Source organism: Pan paniscus, chromosome 7, assembly GCF_029289425.2.
Source record: "Pan paniscus chromosome 7, NHGRI_mPanPan1-v2.0_pri, whole genome shotgun sequence".
Taxonomy (NCBI): Eukaryota; Metazoa; Chordata; class Mammalia; order Primates; family Hominidae; genus Pan; species Pan paniscus.
Window position 1 is genome coordinate 81900165 of NC_073256.2, and position 19418 is coordinate 81919582.

At 40.3% G+C, this 19418-nt stretch overlaps 2 protein-coding genes across 13 annotated transcripts in view; one reads left to right on the forward strand and one right to left on the reverse strand.

Annotated features, from left to right (window-relative positions):
- TRIM55 (tripartite motif containing 55) overlaps positions 1-7779 on the forward strand; it is a 67630-nt gene extending 59851 nt beyond the window's left edge. For all 11 annotated transcript variants that reach the window (XM_055116607.2, XM_063606789.1, XM_055116606.2 and 8 more), the window contains one exon: positions 6760-7779. In XM_055116607.2, coding sequence (XP_054972582.2) covers positions 6760-6882 — 123 coding nt within the window. In that variant the 3' untranslated portion in view covers positions 6883-7779. The remainder of the gene's footprint in view (positions 1-6759) is intronic.
- Positions 7780-8671: 892 nt separating this feature from the next.
- CRH (corticotropin releasing hormone) lies at positions 8672-18985 on the reverse strand. 2 transcript variants are annotated; one of them, XM_055116612.1, is made up of 6 exons: positions 18912-18985; positions 15173-15273; positions 14110-14168; positions 12054-12258; positions 10587-10891; positions 8672-9789 (listed from the first exon to the last, which is right to left on the reverse strand). In XM_055116612.1, exon 6 carries the CDS (start codon positions 9773-9775, stop codon positions 9185-9187), a length of 591 nt encoding a protein of 196 aa, XP_054972587.1. In that variant the 5' UTR covers positions 9776-9789; positions 10587-10891; positions 12054-12258; positions 14110-14168; positions 15173-15273; positions 18912-18985; the 3' UTR covers positions 8672-9184. The 2 variants fall into 2 exon arrangements, with proteins under 2 accessions (XP_054972587.1, XP_003831420.1); XM_003831372.5 differs by having other exon boundaries at positions 12054-12190; positions 18838-18985.
- Positions 18986-19418: the final 433 nt, after the last annotated feature.

Below are 19418 nucleotides of genomic sequence, written 5' to 3' on the forward strand. Positions count from 1 at the left end.
AGTTTGTATGGCTGTGAATCCTCCCAAGAAAAAATGCTTTTCTTTTTTTTTTTTAGAAAAAGGATCTCGCTGACATCTAGGCTAGAATGCAGTGGTGTGATCATAGCTCATTACAACCTTGAACTCCTAAGTTCAGATGATTCTCCCACCCAGCCTCCTGAGTAGCTAGGACTACAGGCATGTGCCACCACATCCAGCAATTTTTTAAAAGTTTTTTGTAGGGGTGGAGTCATGCCATATTGCCCAGGCTGGCCTCAAACTCCTGACCTCAAGCAATCCTCCTGCCTCAGCTTGCCAAAGCACTGGGATTACAGGCATGAGCCATCATGCCTGGCCAAAAAATGCATTTTAGCCAGTGTTTTCCTTCCAGGCTCTTTTTGGGGGTTCCTATTTTCTGCTTCCTCTAGCTGTGCTGTATTTTCACAGCTCTACATTTCATTCCTAACATACCTTGATTGCTCTGTCCCAAACAGAAATGTCTGCATTCCTGTGAAAGAGACACCTATGATGGCAGAGCTGCCTAACAGAGTTTCTAAGGCTTTGACCCTTGGCTGTGAGTCAGAGATAGTGCCTCAGTTACTTCTCACCATGGGTGACTGGCCTGGGTTCTTGGCTGTACTCTCCTTCCCAGTTAGGAATCTGTAACACCTAAACTATCCAAGAGCCTGAGGTTCAGGAATGCTAAGTAGGAGAGCAGGCCAATGCTTGGGCTTGGTCTTTCTGAATAAACATTCTAAACTTGGTCTCAGCATTCCTACTCACACCTGCTTCCAGCATCTGGCTTTGGTTCTCTGACCCAGCCTAGCAGGTGCAAGATGGATACTGGGTGGTTGCCCACTCAGCAGCCTTAAGTCTAGCCGTACCCCTCCTGTCCACATTCCTTTAAGGCAAAGGCATTTCATGATAGATGGGCAAAGATTTCTTTAAATTGACCCAGAAAGACAGGCATTTAACATGCATTGGTAACCAGATCCTATGTCAGGTTGAATTTCTGACTGGCATTCCTTGCAGTACTCAGAGATTGAGGAAATGGCAGCCCAGCTGTGGGGGCCTTGGCATAAATTTCCTCAAGGCCCCCAATATCTCCTCAATGGCCTGGCATCAGTCATCCCTCAGGATAAGACATGAATATTTCTAGGTAAAGTATTATCTGGCAGGGGCATACATGAGGCCATCATTATCCGTTAATGTCTTCGTTGCAATGCATCTTCTCAGCTTGATTGCTATCGCTTGACTGAGCCTTAAGGAATGGAACACAGGACAGGTAAGCGTTAGTGGATCAGAGTCATGGATGATGTAGAGAATGATCATTTAGGGAAGGGTTGATGCTGGCATGTCATGGAGGCCCTGGGAAACTTAGAGACTCAAAGGCACTGGTCACTGATTAAAATAAGCTCACTCTTCTACTTTGGGGCAGCTAAAAAAAAAATGCCCCCCCACAAATCCCACAAATGTGGCTACCCAAACTTGTGCCAAAGTGAATGTCAGGAAAGCATTTGTTTAGTTTCATTAGGTAGAAGAGGTGGGGTGAGATGCATTTGGGGTAAAGGGGGCTACTGGCATTGACCCCCAAGCTCAAACAAGCGCATATCCACCAATCTGCACCCAGTTATATTCCCTATGCTAAGATCCTGGGGACTAATCTGCACTCAAATGAATTTTAAAGGCAGTTTCATGCTTTCACTGTCAAGATTCTTGCCATGAGACATACTTTGGCTTTAAAAAAAATCACTCATCACATTTAACATAAAAATCAAGCCAAATCTCCATTGAGCATTTTACTTCCTTTTCTTTGACACCTTCAACTAAAAATTAACCTTCTGTTAAGAGCAGTAAGATTGTGTGCCTTTAGGAGCCAAGAAGGTAACATGAATGAAAAAGCAGGCCAGGTAACAGAAAAATGTTAATAGAAGCATAAATACAAGACATTGCTTGCTTTCCTTTTTACTCTGAGCATAGCAACTGTGTAAGCACAAAGATAAATGGCAACTGAAACCAGCCTTGCAGCAGGGGCAGCAAAGGGAGTGTTGAGCGCTGTGACCCTGACCGAGTTGGGCAGAAGGGACGGAGCATTCCCAATCCAAGGCACAACACTGCTTAGCTCTCCATGCAAGTTCTGGGTTGTTCATTTTTGCTTTGTCCAAAGAACCTGCAAATCCATATTTTAATGTGATGTTGCCTGAATTTTTTTTTAATTTTTTATTCTAGTAAAGAATGCAGAACATAGATTTACCATCTTAACCACTCCCATTACACATTCTAAGTGTCTATAGTGTCTGTTAAGAGCAATAAGTTTGTGTTTCTTTAGGAGCCAAGAAGGTAACATGAACGAAAAAGCAGGCCAGGTAACAAAAAAAATGTTAGTGTAAGCAGTATAACAGAAAATGGGAGTATATAATGTGTATACTCCCATTACACATTCTAAGTGCCCAGTTCTTTAGTGTTAAGTATATTCACACTATTGTGCAACCAATTGCTAGAAATTTTTCATCTTGCAAAACAGAAGCACTGTACACATTAAACAAAAACTCCCCATTTCACCCTTCCCCAGCCCCTGGTAACCATCATCCTAGTTTCTGTCTATGAATTTGACCATCTAGATACATCATGTAAGTGGAATCATATAATATTCATCCCTTTGTGTCTGGCTTATTTCACTTAGCATAAGGTCCTCAAGGTTCATCCACATTGTAGCATGTGCCAGAATTTTTCTCCTTTTTAAGGCTGAACAATGTTCCATTGTATTCCATTGATTCTTGACAATGTATATACGCATGACATTTTGTTTATCCGCTTCTCCAAGGATGGACACTTGGGTTGTTTCTACCTCTTGGCTATTGTGAATAATGTTTCTGTGAACATGGCAAGTATCTGTGCCAGGTCCTTCTTTTTTGTTTGCAACGAATTCACATTAAAAAAAATACCCTGCAAACATTAAGCAATTAGGAGTGAGGATGTGGTAAAATTGGAACCCTCATGCACTGCTGGGAGAATGTAAAATGGTCCATAGCAGCTGCTATAGAAAACAGTACAGAGGTTCCTCAAAAAATTTAACAGAGTTACCATAAAATCCTGCAATTCCACTTCTGAGTATATACTCAAAAGAATTGAAAGCAGGGCCTCACACAGATATTTGCACACTCCTGTTCAAGCAACATTATTCACAATAGCCAAGAGGCAGAAGCAACCTAAATCTAAAGTCATTTCTTGTTGATAGGTGTTAATGAGCATGCACTCTGACAGAGCCTTGTAGACATCTGTCTCTGTGTACAGGACAGTTCCACGTTACGGACAGTGTTTGCCTAACCCAAACTGAGGTTCGTGTCTAAGTACGTTCTGTAATGTTTACGTAACAACAAAATCACCTAAGGATGCATTTCTTTTTTAAAAACACTTTATTTTAAGTTCAGGGGTACAGGTTTGTTACATAGGTAAACTTGTGTCATGGGGGTTTGTTGTACAGATTATTTCACACCCAGGTAGTAAGCCTAGTGCTCATTAGTTGTTTTTCCTGATTCTCTCCCTCCTCCCACCCTCCACCCTCCGAAAGGCCCCAGTGTGTGTTTTTCCCCCTATGTGTTCATGTGTTGTCATCATTTAGCTCCCACTGATAAGTGAGAACATGTGGTATTTGGTTTTCCGTTTCTGTGTTAGTTTGCTAAGGATAATGGCCTCCTGCTACATCCATGTCTCTGCAAAAGACATGATCTTGTTCTTTTTTATGTCTGCTTAGTATCTAAGGATGCATTTATTAGAAGGTATCCCTGTCATTAAAAAACATGTGACTGTAATATGGAACTATCAATCTGTTGTTTACCTTTTTATACATATCAGACCAAACTGGAATGCAGGACAAGCTCCCAAGCAGATAGAGGAGATCAGTGCTTGTAATTCTCTGTCCCTTGTTCTGCTTCATAGAACATCACTATTCCCAAGAAATAGCACTTTCTGTGATAAAGGAGAGACAGCATTTAAGAAACTATTTGAAGGAACACATATATACAACTCCATCTCGGGAAGGCTGTAGGAAAAAGATCTGCTTTTGATTTGATGGGCTGTGCTTACAGAAAAGAGTTTTAGATCTTTAACTCATTCTTCCTTTATGAGGTAGCCATGTATGAAGTTGGGCCTCTTGGAGATACACTGGACAGTGTCATTGATACCTGTGATTACAGCACACTGAAGGGATTAAATCATAGAAAAGATGCCCAATTCTGGAAAAATGAGATTGCAAATACTATTGTCTTTTCTTATTGGGGGTCGGTGCTATTGTATATGGTTTGTCATAAACAGTACCCAGGGGATTCTGCATGGCAGAGGAGCCTCTTCACTGTTGAAAGAAAGGAGGGGGGAAGAGGGGAAGGAAGGAAGGAAAGAAGGAAGGAAGGAAGGAAGGACCAACCTAATATAAGTGAGGCATGTGTAAAGTGCTTTATGTGTATTACTTTATTCAGTCCTTACGACAACCTTGTAAGGTAGGTTCTCATCTCTATTTTACAGAAGAGAAAACTAAGGCTCAGAGAGTTAACTAACTTGTCCAAGTCATACAGCTAATAAGTAGTTGGTGTGGGATTCAAAACTAGGCTAAGCCTCTTTGCACAGAACTTTCTTTGCTGAGCTGGTTGTTGGGTCCTCAGTGGATATAAACAAGACCAAGGAGATGGTGCAATTATCTAAAGATACTCAGGATAACCTCTGCTATTGGATAACCCCCCACTCTGGTACTGGCTTTTCTTTTCTGAAAGATAGCATTGGTCCATATTGTTTGGAGGAAAACTTAATAATTTCCTGGAAACATGGAAGTGTAAGAGAAGCCAACCCAAACTATGTAATCCCAAATATGAAGGCAATAGTGGGTTAACAACTAAAACATTTTAAATGGAAGATAGATGTCAATCTCTAGTAGAGGAAAGCACAAAAATTTATACACATTCCAAAAGCAGTCCCAGGGGTTTGTTCGCTACCAGCAGTTTCCCAAAGATTCTGCCTTCTGCAGAAAACACATTACCCAACTTGTGTCACCCTTCAACTATGTCAGAACAGCTGCCATGGAAGTTCCCTTTAGATTAGAAACTGCCTTCAAGAAAAAGGGGCCACAAAATGGACCTTGATGGTCTTTTCATCCAGGCGGAATTCGCTATTCGCTCAAATTGAATGGTTAAAAATAAGTCTTTTTATATATGCCCAGGTCATTTGGGCTTTCGGGGTTTTTTGTTGTTGTTGTTTTTTGCATAAACCATACATGAGACTTAAGGGTTTGTTTTTTGTTTGTTTGTTTATTAGCCAGGGTAAGAGGATTATGGTGGGCAAAGAAGGAGTTGGACGTGTAGAAATAGGTGCAGGATTCTGTCAGGATAATGTTTATTTTACTTCACTTTCAAGGACATTGAGGTATCTGACACATTACCAACAGAATCTAGTAACGTTCTTTTTCAAAAAGCCCAATTTCACTTGTTGTTTCCACTATTCCTTCATAGAAAACTACCTATTTCAGTTTTATTCTACTGTGGCTAATATGATTTCATGGCCCTTTTTAACTTTCTATCAGGAAGCAATGTGGCAGTACAAAGGATTATCCCAAAGCCATAAAGACTTAGGATAATTTTATTGCTCTTGAAACATCATCCCCAAACATATGTTTAGGGTAAAATCTGGTAAAATGCAGGCCAATAACTCATTTTGCTCTCAAGACTATTTTGAGTGGCAGTAAAACAACATACTTAACCAAAGTTCTGCTTTGCTTGTGCCAGGTATTATCCATTCATATCGCAGCTTCATAAAATCATCCAGGGCTTCTGAGCTGAATGCATGTGGCTACCTCATTGCTTTGAAATCAGTGGCATTCTAATCTGGTGGGATAATTTTACCAGTGATGTCGTCGGAACATGTTTGCTTATTTATCCATAGTTCTCCTAGGAAGAACTGTGTTTGTCATGGTACCTTGAAATGTAAAGAGTTTGAGCTCATAAAATCAAATTGCATTTCAGCAAGACTTCTTCCTGATTGTCCCTCATTCCATTAAGTTGTGATTTTTAAAGGCAAAACAACATAAGTAAATTTTGCTTATGACATAGATTAATCAATAAATTCAGAATTGCAACCTGTCTATCTCAGGTGTCTACAAAAGATAATTATTTCTTTAGACATGCTTATATTGGATTTGATTTAATATAGATATGGTTATTAGATTTTATTACCTAGAGAAAAAAAATCCCATCATGATTTGCCCAAAATTAAGCCTGTAGTTTTGTAAAAATTATAGTAAGAAAATATATATGTATATGCATGCTAGAAACTTCTTCAGCAGTGGAGGGATTATATTAATACGTCCCACAATGTCATGTGGCATAGCAGTGCCATTTAAATTTGGAATTTTTTCAAATTCTGCAACCCTTTCTAAACCCAATTCCTAGAGGTTTCAATGAGACTTTCATCTGAATAAATCATGTACAAGTGGACTTAAAAAAAAAAAACTAGAATAGCCTGAACTCCTTTTTCCCAAGAACTTCTCTCCACTGCATGCATTACTGTTCCTTCTTTTTGTATCATGAGTGTGAATTATTTTCATGACTCTTGGCTGTAGCCAAAATAATCTGAGCTTGCTTTCTATTTCTAATAATTATGTGCCATATAATAATATTGTTATTATAATAATAATTGTTATTATTATTATACTTTCTCCTCAATAGAAAAGTGACTGGACCAATCCGAAAAGAACAAACCTCTTTTTTCTCTGATTCCCATTTTCTTCCATTGCAGATTGGATTTGAGGCTCCTCCCCTCCAGGGACAGGCTGCAGCTCCAGCGAGTGGCAGTGGAGCTGATTCTGAGCCAGCTCGCCATATCTTCTCCTTTTCCTGGTTGAACTCCCTAAATGAATGATATTCATTCCAACTGCTGCCCCTCTGTCTGCCTGGCTGAGATGCATGTGGGCAGCAGGAAGCCCAAGTGAAATTAATATTATGCAGATGATGAAAGGGACCTCTGAACAGGATTTCTGCAAAAATAGCCCCAAACTGCAATTCCATATGACTTATCTAACATCTTGGGGGGAAAGAATATTTTGAGAAAATAGTTGCAGAAAGCACTGGAAATAATAAACTTGATCTTATACAAATCTTCTATTGTGTGGAAAATGTTGTGAAGGGTGTGTAGGTGTGGTACATGTGTATGTCACTAACAAGTGGCAAATGGTGAAAAAAGTGGTCACTATGCTTTTGTCTCTCATAGGCACTGACTTTTTGTTATTATATTATGGTAGCTTTCATTTCCTTTACTCTTTAACAGTGCAGGTGGTCAGTGAAAATCAGTGTCAACTCAGAAGTGACTGATTTATCAATACATGGACAAAAAGTAAATCATTGACCAAAGCTATGAAATGTTTCACAAAGTTTTCCTCTTTTGCATAACAGATGTCACTGGATGTACATTCAGAAATGTTCTTTGAATTTGGTGACACTTTCATGGTCCAGAAAGCTGAAGGCCTGGGCATCTCTTGTGACATTTTTCTAATATTAGTTTTAGATTTTCACGTATTAGGCACTTTAGTTGAATCTTCCAGCAAAAGCTGTCTACTTTCTCTTTTATTCACTGTGGCACCAATCTGGTAAATTGTAGAACAATTGCATGTGTTTAAATATATATACAAACATATCACACATTAAATATATATACATTTAAATCATGCTTTGTTAATATTTGTCCCACCATAATGCCTCCTTCAGAACATAAGTGTAACTTTACTCTATATGAACTCTTAAATAAATGATGTTTTTAAAAGCTTCGTCTTATAATGATTTATTCAATGTTCTGTATTATCTTATTCATCCATTAGTTAAGTGTATTTCAAGGGTCCCAGGATAAGATGCATCTTCATACAGACAAATTAATTTTGAAGTATTAAACATTTGATTGAATTGTTTAAAGCTATAACTAAACTACCAAAGGCAGATGCACTGTAAAACTAATTAAATGTGCTGTTCAGTTTTAGAAATGAACAAAGGTAGTTCCTGTTCCTAAGAATAAAAGTGATTAGGGTTGACATAGGCATAAATGTGGAGGATATTTGTGTAATTATTAAAGTCAAAATGTTCTTCATAAGAAAATTTTCCTATGTGACATTTTATAATGACTAAATTTAGTCGTCCTAAGTGGAGATGCTATTAAGTTTCTCTTATTAGATGTAGTCATTGGAAAATAGCTTAGAAAAAATAGTTTTATGGTACCAAAGTAGTAGTTTGACAGAGTGAGTCTTTCTCATAGAAAAAGAATGCAGCATTTTGGCCATACAGTTTGGAGGAATTTCTAGCTTGACACTTCTCTCTTCCTTTCATCTTTTCCCCACTATCTCCAATTATTTCATATATTTTAATTGATCAGGGCTAAATGTTATTTCCATTATAAAATGATCTTCCCTTTTAGAATTACCATGTTTTAGAGCTGCTGGGAGCAACTTCCTGAATTATTAACTCAACCTCAGAGAAGTAGTCCATGGCACAGAGATGAGCCCAACGTGATTGCAGGGTCTGTGTAAGCCACTGACATATGTTTGCATTTTTAGTGGAAAAATATAATGCAGGAAGTTTTGCTTTTCTTTTCTGGTGCTGAAGACAATTTGGAGGAAGCTAAGAGAGTATTTCCAGTGTATGAGCACTGAAGAGAAACAGTAAAGTCATGATTACCTTTGCAACTTTTATTAAAAATATAAGTATTCAACATTCTCTTACACAACCAAACTGACCAAGGACTGGAAAGATGTTTTATTACTGAAACGTTTACAAGAGAAAGTTGTTTCAAAGAGCTTACAGATTTAGTCTTACCCACCCAAGAGAATGGCATTCTCTTTGGCTCAGACCACAACAAAAACAATTGGGTGACTTCTGTCTGCTTTTTCAAACAAAACGTTTTCTCACAGGTCTACATTCTCTTTAAAACACCACTATAAACACCTGGAAACGGAAACTAAACGTAGACAAAACGAATAACATTGTGTTGCTGCTGCACGTGAATACACTTTGTGCATGCTAAGTAAGGGGTATAGGCTCTCTCCCTCTCTCCCTCTATGTTTCAAGCTATATAAAAATAAACAAATGGCATAAGAGCAGCGCTATGGTACAGAATACTGTATTTTTTTTTTTAATTTTTGTGTGCTAAATGCAGATTCTTTTTGGCCAAACGCACCGTTTTATTTCCCAATAATCTCCATGAGTTTCCTGTTGCTGTGAGCTTGCTGTGCTAACTGCTCGGCCCTGGCCATTTCCAAGACTTCCCGGAGGAGGTGGAAGGTGAGATCCAGGGAGATGGGAGGCTCCTCGGACCGCCTTTCTCTCTCCGGTGCCTCCTGGTGGCCGCCGAGGGCATTCCTAGCGCCGCGCTCCGCGAGAGCCGCGGGGCTGTCGAGCGAGCGCCGAGGCAGCAGCAGCTGCTGCAGCAACACGCGGAAAAAGTTGGCGGTCGCCTGTTCCGGCGAAGGGCGGCTGCCGCTGCCGCCGGCGAGGAGCGAGGAGGCGGGCGAAAGGGGAGCGGCCGGGCTCTTGTTGAGGTTCCCCAGGCGGAGGAAGTACTCCTCTCCCATGCGGAGCAGGACCGGCCGAGCCTGCGGCTGCTGGGGCTGCTCGGACTGCGGCGGCGGCTGGAAGAAATCCAAGGGCTGAGGGTGCTGCGGCGCCTGCCGAGCTCCCGGGACCGGCCCGCGGCTCAGGAGCGCCCTGCATGGCGGGCAGGGCAGGAGAGCCACCAGCAGGACTCCCGCGGACACGAGCAGCGGCAGCCGCATGTTAGGGGCACTCGCTGCGGCACAGAGGTGGGCGGAGGGCGGAATGAGAGAGGGGAAGAGAGAAAGAAAGAGTTGGTTAGAGTTCGCTCAGCTGGGAGGTGCACACGGGGTCTTCCTACGGGACTGCCTTAGACGTGCTGGGCTCTGGCCTCAGTGATTCGGATGGGCGCTGTCCGCGGTGCTGAAGCGCCTGGGGAGCGGGGAAAGGGGGCACCTGCAGGGCTCCGCACCTAAGCTCATGCGCTCACCGGCCAGGAGTGACCCTTCTTTCTAGACTCTGAAAGGACGGTCCCTGCGTCCTCTTCCTAACGATCCTCAAAACTAATTTTCCCGATCCTAGAGAAGAGCCACAGATTTAAGATCCCACCCGCGCTGACTACCTCCCTTCCGGATATTTCAGCATTTTCTTCCGAATTGAGAACTACTGCCTCATGGTCCTCCCTCTCCACTTCTGCCCTTGCTGCCTTATCTCGGGGGTTAGGATAGAAGGGGGTGGGGGAGCTCCTTTACACAGCCAGCAAGGAGCAACTGGCAGCACGGGTAACGAAGAGCAGCCGTCTAAGTTTGCTTTTGCCACATCCCAGCTACTATTGTAATCTTAAGGAATAGTCCGCGAACACGCGCGCACACACGCACGCACGCGCGCATACACACACACACATACGCATACACACATGCATACACACACACACACACACGCACACACATGCATACACACGTACACAGGCAGGGGCAGCCGGCTCCGCGGCGCACATCGCGGCAGCTCAGGCAACGCAAAGTTGGTGGCGTGTTCCGTCCAGGCGCTCCCTACCTTCCCAGGCGCTTCGCAGGTGAGCCGGGTGCTGCCGCCTCTCTGCAGAGAGACGTCTCCGGGGGCTTTCTCTGGAGGTTGTCTTCCTTTCTCTTTACTGTTCCCACTCTCTTTTTCTTTCTCTCCTCTCTTTCCCCTCAGTCTCTCAATGGACTTGATCTCTGAGTTTCTTCACTCCAGAGCCTGGAGTGGGATTTTATAGTGTCGACCCTCTTCAAAAACCACGCAGCATTTGCCTAATAAGCTGACGCTCTCTTGACAGCTCGATTGCGTGCTGCCTCTGCTCCTGCATAAATCATAGGGCCCTGCCAAGGAACGAGGGGCAGAATTTTGCTATCTCAACACTGAATCTCACATCCAATTATATCAACAGATATTTATCGCCTCTTGGTGACGTCAACGAGCCCTAAAATGGAAGGGCTTCTTATGACTTGTCCATTGACAAAAATTCTTGAATGAGATTTCCCAAGTGTGAAAACATATTGACCTCTTACTATGAAAGGCCATATTAGGGGTGTGCAAAGAGACAGCGAATGGGAGGAGGAAGGGGAAGTGGGAAGGAAGTGAGGTGTCCCAGTGCAGCCCTGCCAGGAAAGCAGCAGCCAGTTGGAGGGGGTGGACCTGGACGCCCCTTCTCCTAACCTCCCTGACCAGGTGTCTCTGACAACACCTCAGTATCTGGAAATATCCCTTTGCTAGAGACAGAGTCCCACCATCTTTCTGCCTGGAAAAGAATGAAGCATCAGGAGAGGGGTGTGCAGGAACATCCAGCTTTTAAACGTCTATCTGCTTTTTCCTCCCAAGAGCAAGCACATAAAGGAGTTATGAGCCTGCAGAAGCAAGGCCAATAAGTCTCTCAAAATGCAGTTCAAGTTTTTTAGATGATGACAAGAGCTACTCCCATAGTGAAGGGGCACAAACCGGGGTTAGTAAGGGGTGCGGCAAAGATTTTAGGTTATCTCAGAAACTCTCTGCTCCTTTTTTTGTCTCTCTTCTCACAATCTAAAATTAATTGTGGACTCCCTTTTCTATTCCCAAATTAAAGAGAGAGGCAGCCAGTGAGAGATGCATGAGTTAAACAAGCTTTACTTATTCTACTGAATGCAAACTCAATGAGAGGCATCCATTCTAACTTCCTAATCTATGTTGAAAAAGGCTTAAACTGCTTGACTACAGGGCTAAATTCATTAGTTACATGTTTTCATTGGTCAATAATGAGTCTGTAAAAAAAAACTCGTTCATTTCACCTCCAAATACTATCAACATCCACAATAGTATCCACATCTAGGCCACCCAGGGTGGTTCTTTTTAATTATTTCTTTTTCCAAATCCAAATGTGCTTCATGTGAGCCTGTTAAATAACTAAATGCTCTCTGACATGTCGCAGAATGGAATGGAATGCTAAGCCTGTAAAACTATATTCAATTTTTGATTAATTGACACTATCATATGGGGGGAGGCAGTTACCTCTAATTCTGCAATTCAAAATGCAAATCCAAGTTCTTGTGCCTGTGATTCAATTCAGCTTCCAGATAACCATCAGAGTTGTTTATCGGAAATTTCCTGCTCCTCATTTCTGATTACTTCTGCTGCTTCCTTTGTAGCTAATGTGACAAATGATGCAATGCATATTTCAACTTCCATTTTGGGTCTATACCAATCCACAACTGCTCTTAGGAACAAAGGGAAGGCAGGGAGAGAAATGTTGACAGTTTGCAGAGAAGCCAGCCCATAGTTGGATCACTGCACCATGTTATGTACTTTTGACACAAGAGAACAGAGAGAATGTGCCTACTTGGAAAGATGTGAGTTGTTAATAGAAGATCATGATTATGGAAAATGGTTGAGTTTCTGGGAGAAAGCTGTGTTTTATATTGGTAGGAAAGCACACAGAACCTTAGATTTTGTTATTGTGGGCTTTTTTTTTTAATTAAGCTGGAATGGGTTCAACATTTTTGCTTACTTTCCTTTATGAACTGTTTTCTGACCCTGTTAGCAGATTTCAGCTTGGATGTCAATCTGGAGGTGAAACGTTGACTTGGAATAGGAAGTTTCAGTGCAGTAAATGGACACAGAAGATAAACTAGGAAAGGGATGTGGTTATGAGTTTAGCTGGGGAGGTCTGGGAGGTTCTTCCAGAGAAGACACAAGTTTTGGGCTCTGACTAAACCCATGCCCATACCAATCTCTCTCCCATTGGGCTATCTGGGGGATATTGTTTTAGTATAGCTCCCTCATCACTGTTGAGTCCTTGCTGTGAGGTTTTCTTGGGGTAAGTCATTAATAGAGCCAAAGTGGCTCCAACTAGGGAGTAAGGAAAAAAATGTTCCTGAACCCCAGAGGAAGAGAAGCTATGCACAGCCACAATTTATCTGTATTTGTCTGTTCTCACACTGCTAATAAAGACATACCTGAGACTGGGTAATTTATAAAGGAAAGCAGTTTAATGAACTCACATTTTCACATGGTAGGGGAGGCCTCACAATCATGGCAGAAGGCAATGGAGAAGCAAAGGCACGTCTTACATGGTGGCAGGCAAGAGAGAGCATGTGAAAGAGAACTCCCCTTTCTAAAACCATCAGATCTGATGAGACTTATTTACTATCACAAGAACAGCATGGGAACGACCCACCCTTATGATTCAGTTACCTCCCACCCGGTCTCTCCCATGACACGTGGGAATTATGGGGGCTACAATTCAAGATGAGATTTGGGTGGGGACACAATCTAACCATATCATTATCCAAAATGTATATCTCATTAAATCACCCAGTTTTCACATTAGAAATGACTTAAAGAGATCACTTGGTTTAAATGAGAACCAGAGAAGTTAAGTGACTTACCTGAAGTCACTCAGCAAGTTAGTGGTAAAATGAGAATTAGGAACCAGCTCTTTTGATTGCAAGCCCATATTATTTGCATAATGTAACAATAACCTTTGGACTTTCTTTCCAGCAGAGGCACACAAACTGAGGTGAAAAGATGAATTTTAAAATATTTTAGAGCTAGAATCTCACTTTCTTGCCCAGGCTGAAGGCACTGTGATACTCACTGCAGCCTAGAACTCCAGGATTCAAGCAATCCTCAGACTCCTGAGCAGTTGGAATTATAGGCATCAATCACCATGCCTGGCCTGAGAAGATGCATTTAGATAAAGTAATATATTCACACACCAATTGTGGAGTAGCTTTTTATACATTTTCCTTATTTGATAAACTAAGGCATGAGAATGCAGAAATTCTCTGTGCATGCTCATGTCTGTGGCACCTGATTTTCAATCTGTGTGTGCATACATTGCAATTTACTTTTCAGTATTACCAAATTAAAAGCATTAATTTGATTATTCTGCCTAGGTGACCTTTGAAAAAAGTGATCTTTGGATACAGTATGGAGGGTGAAAGGGATTCTTAAAATTATAATATAGATCTATGATTTGAGAAATAACATAATGCAGATAACTTAAATGTGCCATAAACTAAATATCCAAATACATAGAAATCACCACTGACAGATCTGATCTTACATGTAAGAATAACTTCTGGAAAGGAGTCATTGGAGAATCAATTTCAATGCTTTTAGAACCTAAAAACACAATCCAAGAAACATGGGCACAAAAACAGGGATTACTTCATGTTTTAAATCATATTTTTCAATGGCTACATAATATACGGTATAGGTAAATTAAAACAGACCCAACACAACAGTCTAATAAAGAAATATCAGAAATAATAGGTAACTGGTGGGCATATTTTTGTCACTTGTATCACCTTGTACCTTCACAAGCTTCTATTAGCACAGCTCGTGGCGAACAAACACCATCTCCAAGTAGGCTAACAGAAACCTTTGTTGAAATGAAGCTACTGTTTCCAATGAGAGCCTTCAGAAATGCCTAGGGTGGACAGGTGGTTTGGTAATTGTTTGTAACTGTTCTTTAGATAGATTAAGTAACTGCCTTCTGCTTCCACAGGAGGACTGAGGAAAGGCCCTCAAACAGCAAAATATCTAACTGCTTCACTGGCAACAATAACTTCTGTTAGTCTCTTCTGATTATCAAAGCCATATGTGCTCTTTGCAGAAAACTTAGAAAAATCAGAAAAGCATAAAGAATATAAAATTCCTCAGAATATCAGAATCTAAAGATCATCACAAATAATTAATATTTTGTTGTTTCCCTTGAGCATTTTTCCTGAGCTCATAATCATAATTTGGATAACACCATGTTCTTAATACTGAATCTCTGCTTAAAAAAAAACTCTCATTTTAACATTTAAAATAACTGAGAGAGTAAATTTTAAATGTTCTCATCACCAGAAATTGGTAAGTAAGTGAGGTAATGGATATGTTAATAACTTGATTTAGCCATTCCACAATATACGCATATATCAAAACATGTCATACACCATAAACATATACAATTTTTGTCAATTTACATTAATTAATTAATTCATTGCAAAATAATTTGTTGAAGAAATCTTCCCCAGATTCCTATTTTAGGTTCAGCACCTGTGCTTTATATTTTCCTAATAGCATGAATGTCCTTCATTGTAAAGCTCACATTTTGTTATAGTTACTGGTACAATATGTACCTCCTTTGCTGGACAGTAAACTGTGTAGCAGGGCTTTGATCATCTTTGTAAGTTGCCATATCCATTTCTCTTGCCCCAAACATGGTAGATTTCCAGTAAGCCTGTTGAATGAATGAAATGCAGAAAATCTGTTGAATGAATGAAGTATAAAAATTACCCATAAACCATACATATTATCCAGACATAACTAAATAACATTTTATAGTTAAAATTTTATAATCTACTTTTTTCCACTTAAAATTATATCTCAAGCATTTTCCTATATCCAAATGAAATCCTTTTTTTATTGCGTGGTATTGCATCAATATGTGCCAAATTTTCTATTCATTCTTCATTGTTGATCACTGCCCTAATGACCTGCTTTTTATTCTTTTTCATCTTACCCTTGCACTTTTAAGTAATATACCCACAGAATTATTTCTTGAGTCTTCAAATATAAACAATATCTCTTAACTCCCAGATTGTAAGATGAGATTATTTATCCCTTCAACTTTTCAGACACCCTCCTGCACCTTGATCTCTCAGTCTCTTTCATCTATACTTCTACTTCTAGATTGTCCATGTTAATTATTTTTATAATCATAGTTAAATCTCCCATGCTTTTATGCTTTTACTATAATTGATTCTACACTTGATCTTAGCCAAAGGGCCAAGAAGCTCTAGATAGATATAGATAGACAGATGATAGATAGATAGATAGATAGATGATAGATAGATAGATAGATAGATTCTAAAAGTAGGAAGTCAATATAGTTTTTAATTATTGACTATGAAAGTTGTTCACTGAAGAATAAGATCATAGACTCTGATTACATTTCCTATCTTGTTTTTTTCCTACAATTTTCTTGACACTTTTATATTTTTTATAATCCCAGTTTGGTTTTTTCCTAGAATTATGAACTGCCTTAATTTTGCTCTCATATTTTTTCAAATTTTCAATCATGATAAGTAATCTATTAAGTCCTCCCCCTCTTTTTAAGACCTTGATCCTTGAGCATGCTAACCTGCTGCTTTCAAACCAGTTACTTTCTAAATCTGATGCACAGGTTTCTTCCTGGGACTTCTCTTTTCTTCTTCCCTGGATTGAATTCCCTGTCCGGAATCACAGGACTTTTTCCCTTTTGATTTCTGAATTTTATTTTGCTGAAGAACATCCTCCGGTAACTTTCTAGGAAAGGATGTATGAGAAGCATGTTTTCTGACTCCTTGCATTCCTGAAAATTGTTATATTTTACCCAGATATTTGAGTGATGCTTTACCAAGGTATATAATTTCAAGTTAAATATAATTCTCTTCTAGAACTTAAAGTATTATTCTCTTGTGTTGTATTATCCAGTGCTGCTGGTAAGAAATCCAGTATCATTCTAATTTTCCTTTTCTTTCTTTCTTTTTTTTTCATGGAGTGTCACTCTGCTGCCTACGCTGGACAGTGTAGTGGTGCGATCTCAAATCACTGCAATCTCTGCCTCCCAGGTTCAAGCGATTCTCCTACCTCAGCTTCCCAAGTAGCTGGGACTACAGGCATGTGCCACCATGCCTGGCTAATTTTTGTATTTTTAGTAGAGATGGAGTTTCACCATGTTGGCCAGGCTGGTCTTGAACTCATGACCTCAAGTGATCCACCCACCTCGGCCTCCCAAAGTGCTGGGATTACAGGAGTGAGCCACCATGCCCAGCCTGATTCTCATTTTTCATAGGACCTTTTTTCTTATTCTCTCTTGAAGCTTTTAGTCTGTTCTTTTTTTGTTGATGTTCTGAAATTTTAGAATGGTCTTTGGGTCTTTTTTTCATGTACTCATTTTAATTTTGAGGTTCTTACTCTTCAATGGTGAAAAAAACCTCCTGTATTATTTATATTATAATTTTTTCCATTTTCTCTATTCTTTCTTTTTAGGGATTTCTATTATGAGATGTTCTCCCCTCTATTGGCCATCTGTGTTTACTATTTTCTGTCATGTTAGAACTTTTAGTTTGCGATTCTGCTTTCTAAGATATTCTTCAATATCTTCCAGCTCTTCAGTTACTTTCATTTTACAACTGTATATTCAACCTCCAGACTTTTTATTCTTTCTCCATTCCTTTTTAATAACTCCTGTTCTTGCTTTACAGTGGAATGTTCTCTCCTATTTCTTTAAGAATGTTAACTAGAAGGTTTCTAAGTTTTCTTTCTTTCCCTGAATTATCTCTTCCATCCGTGGTCATTTAAAAATCTTTATTTATCTTAATTTCTCAATTTTATGCTGGAGATCTTTGTGAAATCCCTGAAGGCGACCCTGTGTATGATTGGTAGCACCCTCATGTTTAATAATTATTCAGTACAAAGTTGATGAAGAACTCTATATGCAGGGTAAGGAGCCTGCTTCTCGCCAAGCAGCCTTCCTTCCAGGGTGATCACATGGTGAGCTAGCCTTTACTTGGGATACCCATGAATGTCATATTGTAGAGAATTCCTCTCTGTAGCCATTCAATTTTATTTAAGAAAAATGTATGTATTAGTTTTCTGAGTATGCCATAGCAAATACCAGACTGGATAACTTAAACAGCAGAAATTTATTTTCTCCCTTCTGGAGGCTAGAAGTCCAAGATCAAAGTGTCAACAGAGTTGCTTTCTTCCCAGGCCTCTCTCCTTGGCTTGTGGTTGGCCATCTTCTCCCTGTGCTTTCACACGGCCTTTCCTCTGTGCATGTCCCTGCTTCCATCTCCTCTGCCTACAAAGACATCAGCCATATTGTATTAGGGATAACCCATATGACCTAATTTAACCTTAATTACCTCTTTAAAGGCTCTGTTTCCAAATACAGTTACATTCTGAAATATGAGAAGTTAGGACTTCAACATGTGAATTTTTCTACATCTAGGAGACACATTTAGGCCAATAACAATATACCTGGCAATGTTTATTTCTTTATTTGCTTGTTGCCTAACAGGCAGACATTTGAATGTCTGGCATTCTTCACATGGGATGAGAAAAGTTGGTGGAGAGGTTGACTCTTCCATATATAAACTTTCAAGTATTCTCCGTATTTTTGACCCTTTTCTCACTCCTGTCTTTGGTGAGACTTGGAGGTTCTGAGCCTTGAGCCCCTCCTAGGCTCTGCAGATGGACTCCTCCCTCAGCTGCCTGCCTCCTACAGCCTCTTCGTCTGCATTTTCCTCGGGAGACACTGCATCTTCTCTGTCCTCCTCCTTCCTGTCCCTTTGTGGACCCCTTACAGCTGCTTTCTCTCCCTTTCTTCCTCAAACACCATCGTCTCTGCTCTCATTATTTCAGAAGTTTGCTAAACCCTCTCACTTGCTTACGTTTTTTATCCTGTTATTTTCATCATTTGGGTTTATACTATCATTTTAATGGAGTCTCATAGAAATGAGAGGTAAACACACAAGCATTTTGGAAAGACCCCTCTGAATGCAGTATGGAGGGTACATTGGTGGGGCAAGAAGGCAGAGAAGAGACTTATGGTCTTTGGGTTATTAGCCTTGGGCCTCTGCAGAATGAGCATCACAGGCCCAGGATGACAGGAGGTGCGGAAGGCAAGGGCAGCATCCCAGGAGCCCAGGACTGTCTACCAGTGGGCAGCCACATCGCTGTCCACGGTTTGGTGGGGACAGTTCCCCATCAATCAAAAATTCTGTCAGCACCCATGAGTCATCACTGAGTGTCTTACCTCCTTTCCTGAGAAAATGGCAAGGACTTTGTTACCTGTGCATCTATTTTTCCATAAGTTGAGAAGTAACTGACCCTGGGAAGATGACTCAGAGCATCAGAAAACCAGCACGTTTCTGCTTCTCTTACAAGCCCTGGTCTTGACAGACACGATTGCCCTTTCTATTTACATCATAATACATTGATTGTTCTGTTTGAGACTCCAGGTAATGGATGGAGGGCAGTGAAAGGATGTGTGTGAACTTTCTGTCATGAAAGACAATTTACAGGAACTAATCATCTTACAATGGTTGCTCAGAAAAAAGAAATTCATCAACCAGGCACCCCAAACAGGTATTATATTCATGAGCATCACTTAACTCTGAAGAAAGAGTTCCTTCCCAAAGAAGCCTCCTAGGAATGTTGCTGGTGACATAAAAAGGGAAGGGAAAAGTTAAAGAAAACCTAAATTCATATTTTACTGCAGAATTTGTTAGTGTTTTTAAATTTTTATTCAGCAATGTAAATCCCTAAGTCTTTAGCATTTCCCAGACTCATTTGACCACAGAACATGTATATCATTGGACTAGCTGGGAAATATAA

Coding starts and splice junctions, on each gene's coding strand:
- CRH (XM_055116612.1), bottom strand. CDS start 9,775: ATGCGGCTGCCGCTGCTCGTGTCCGCGGGAGTCCTGCTGGTGGCTCTC.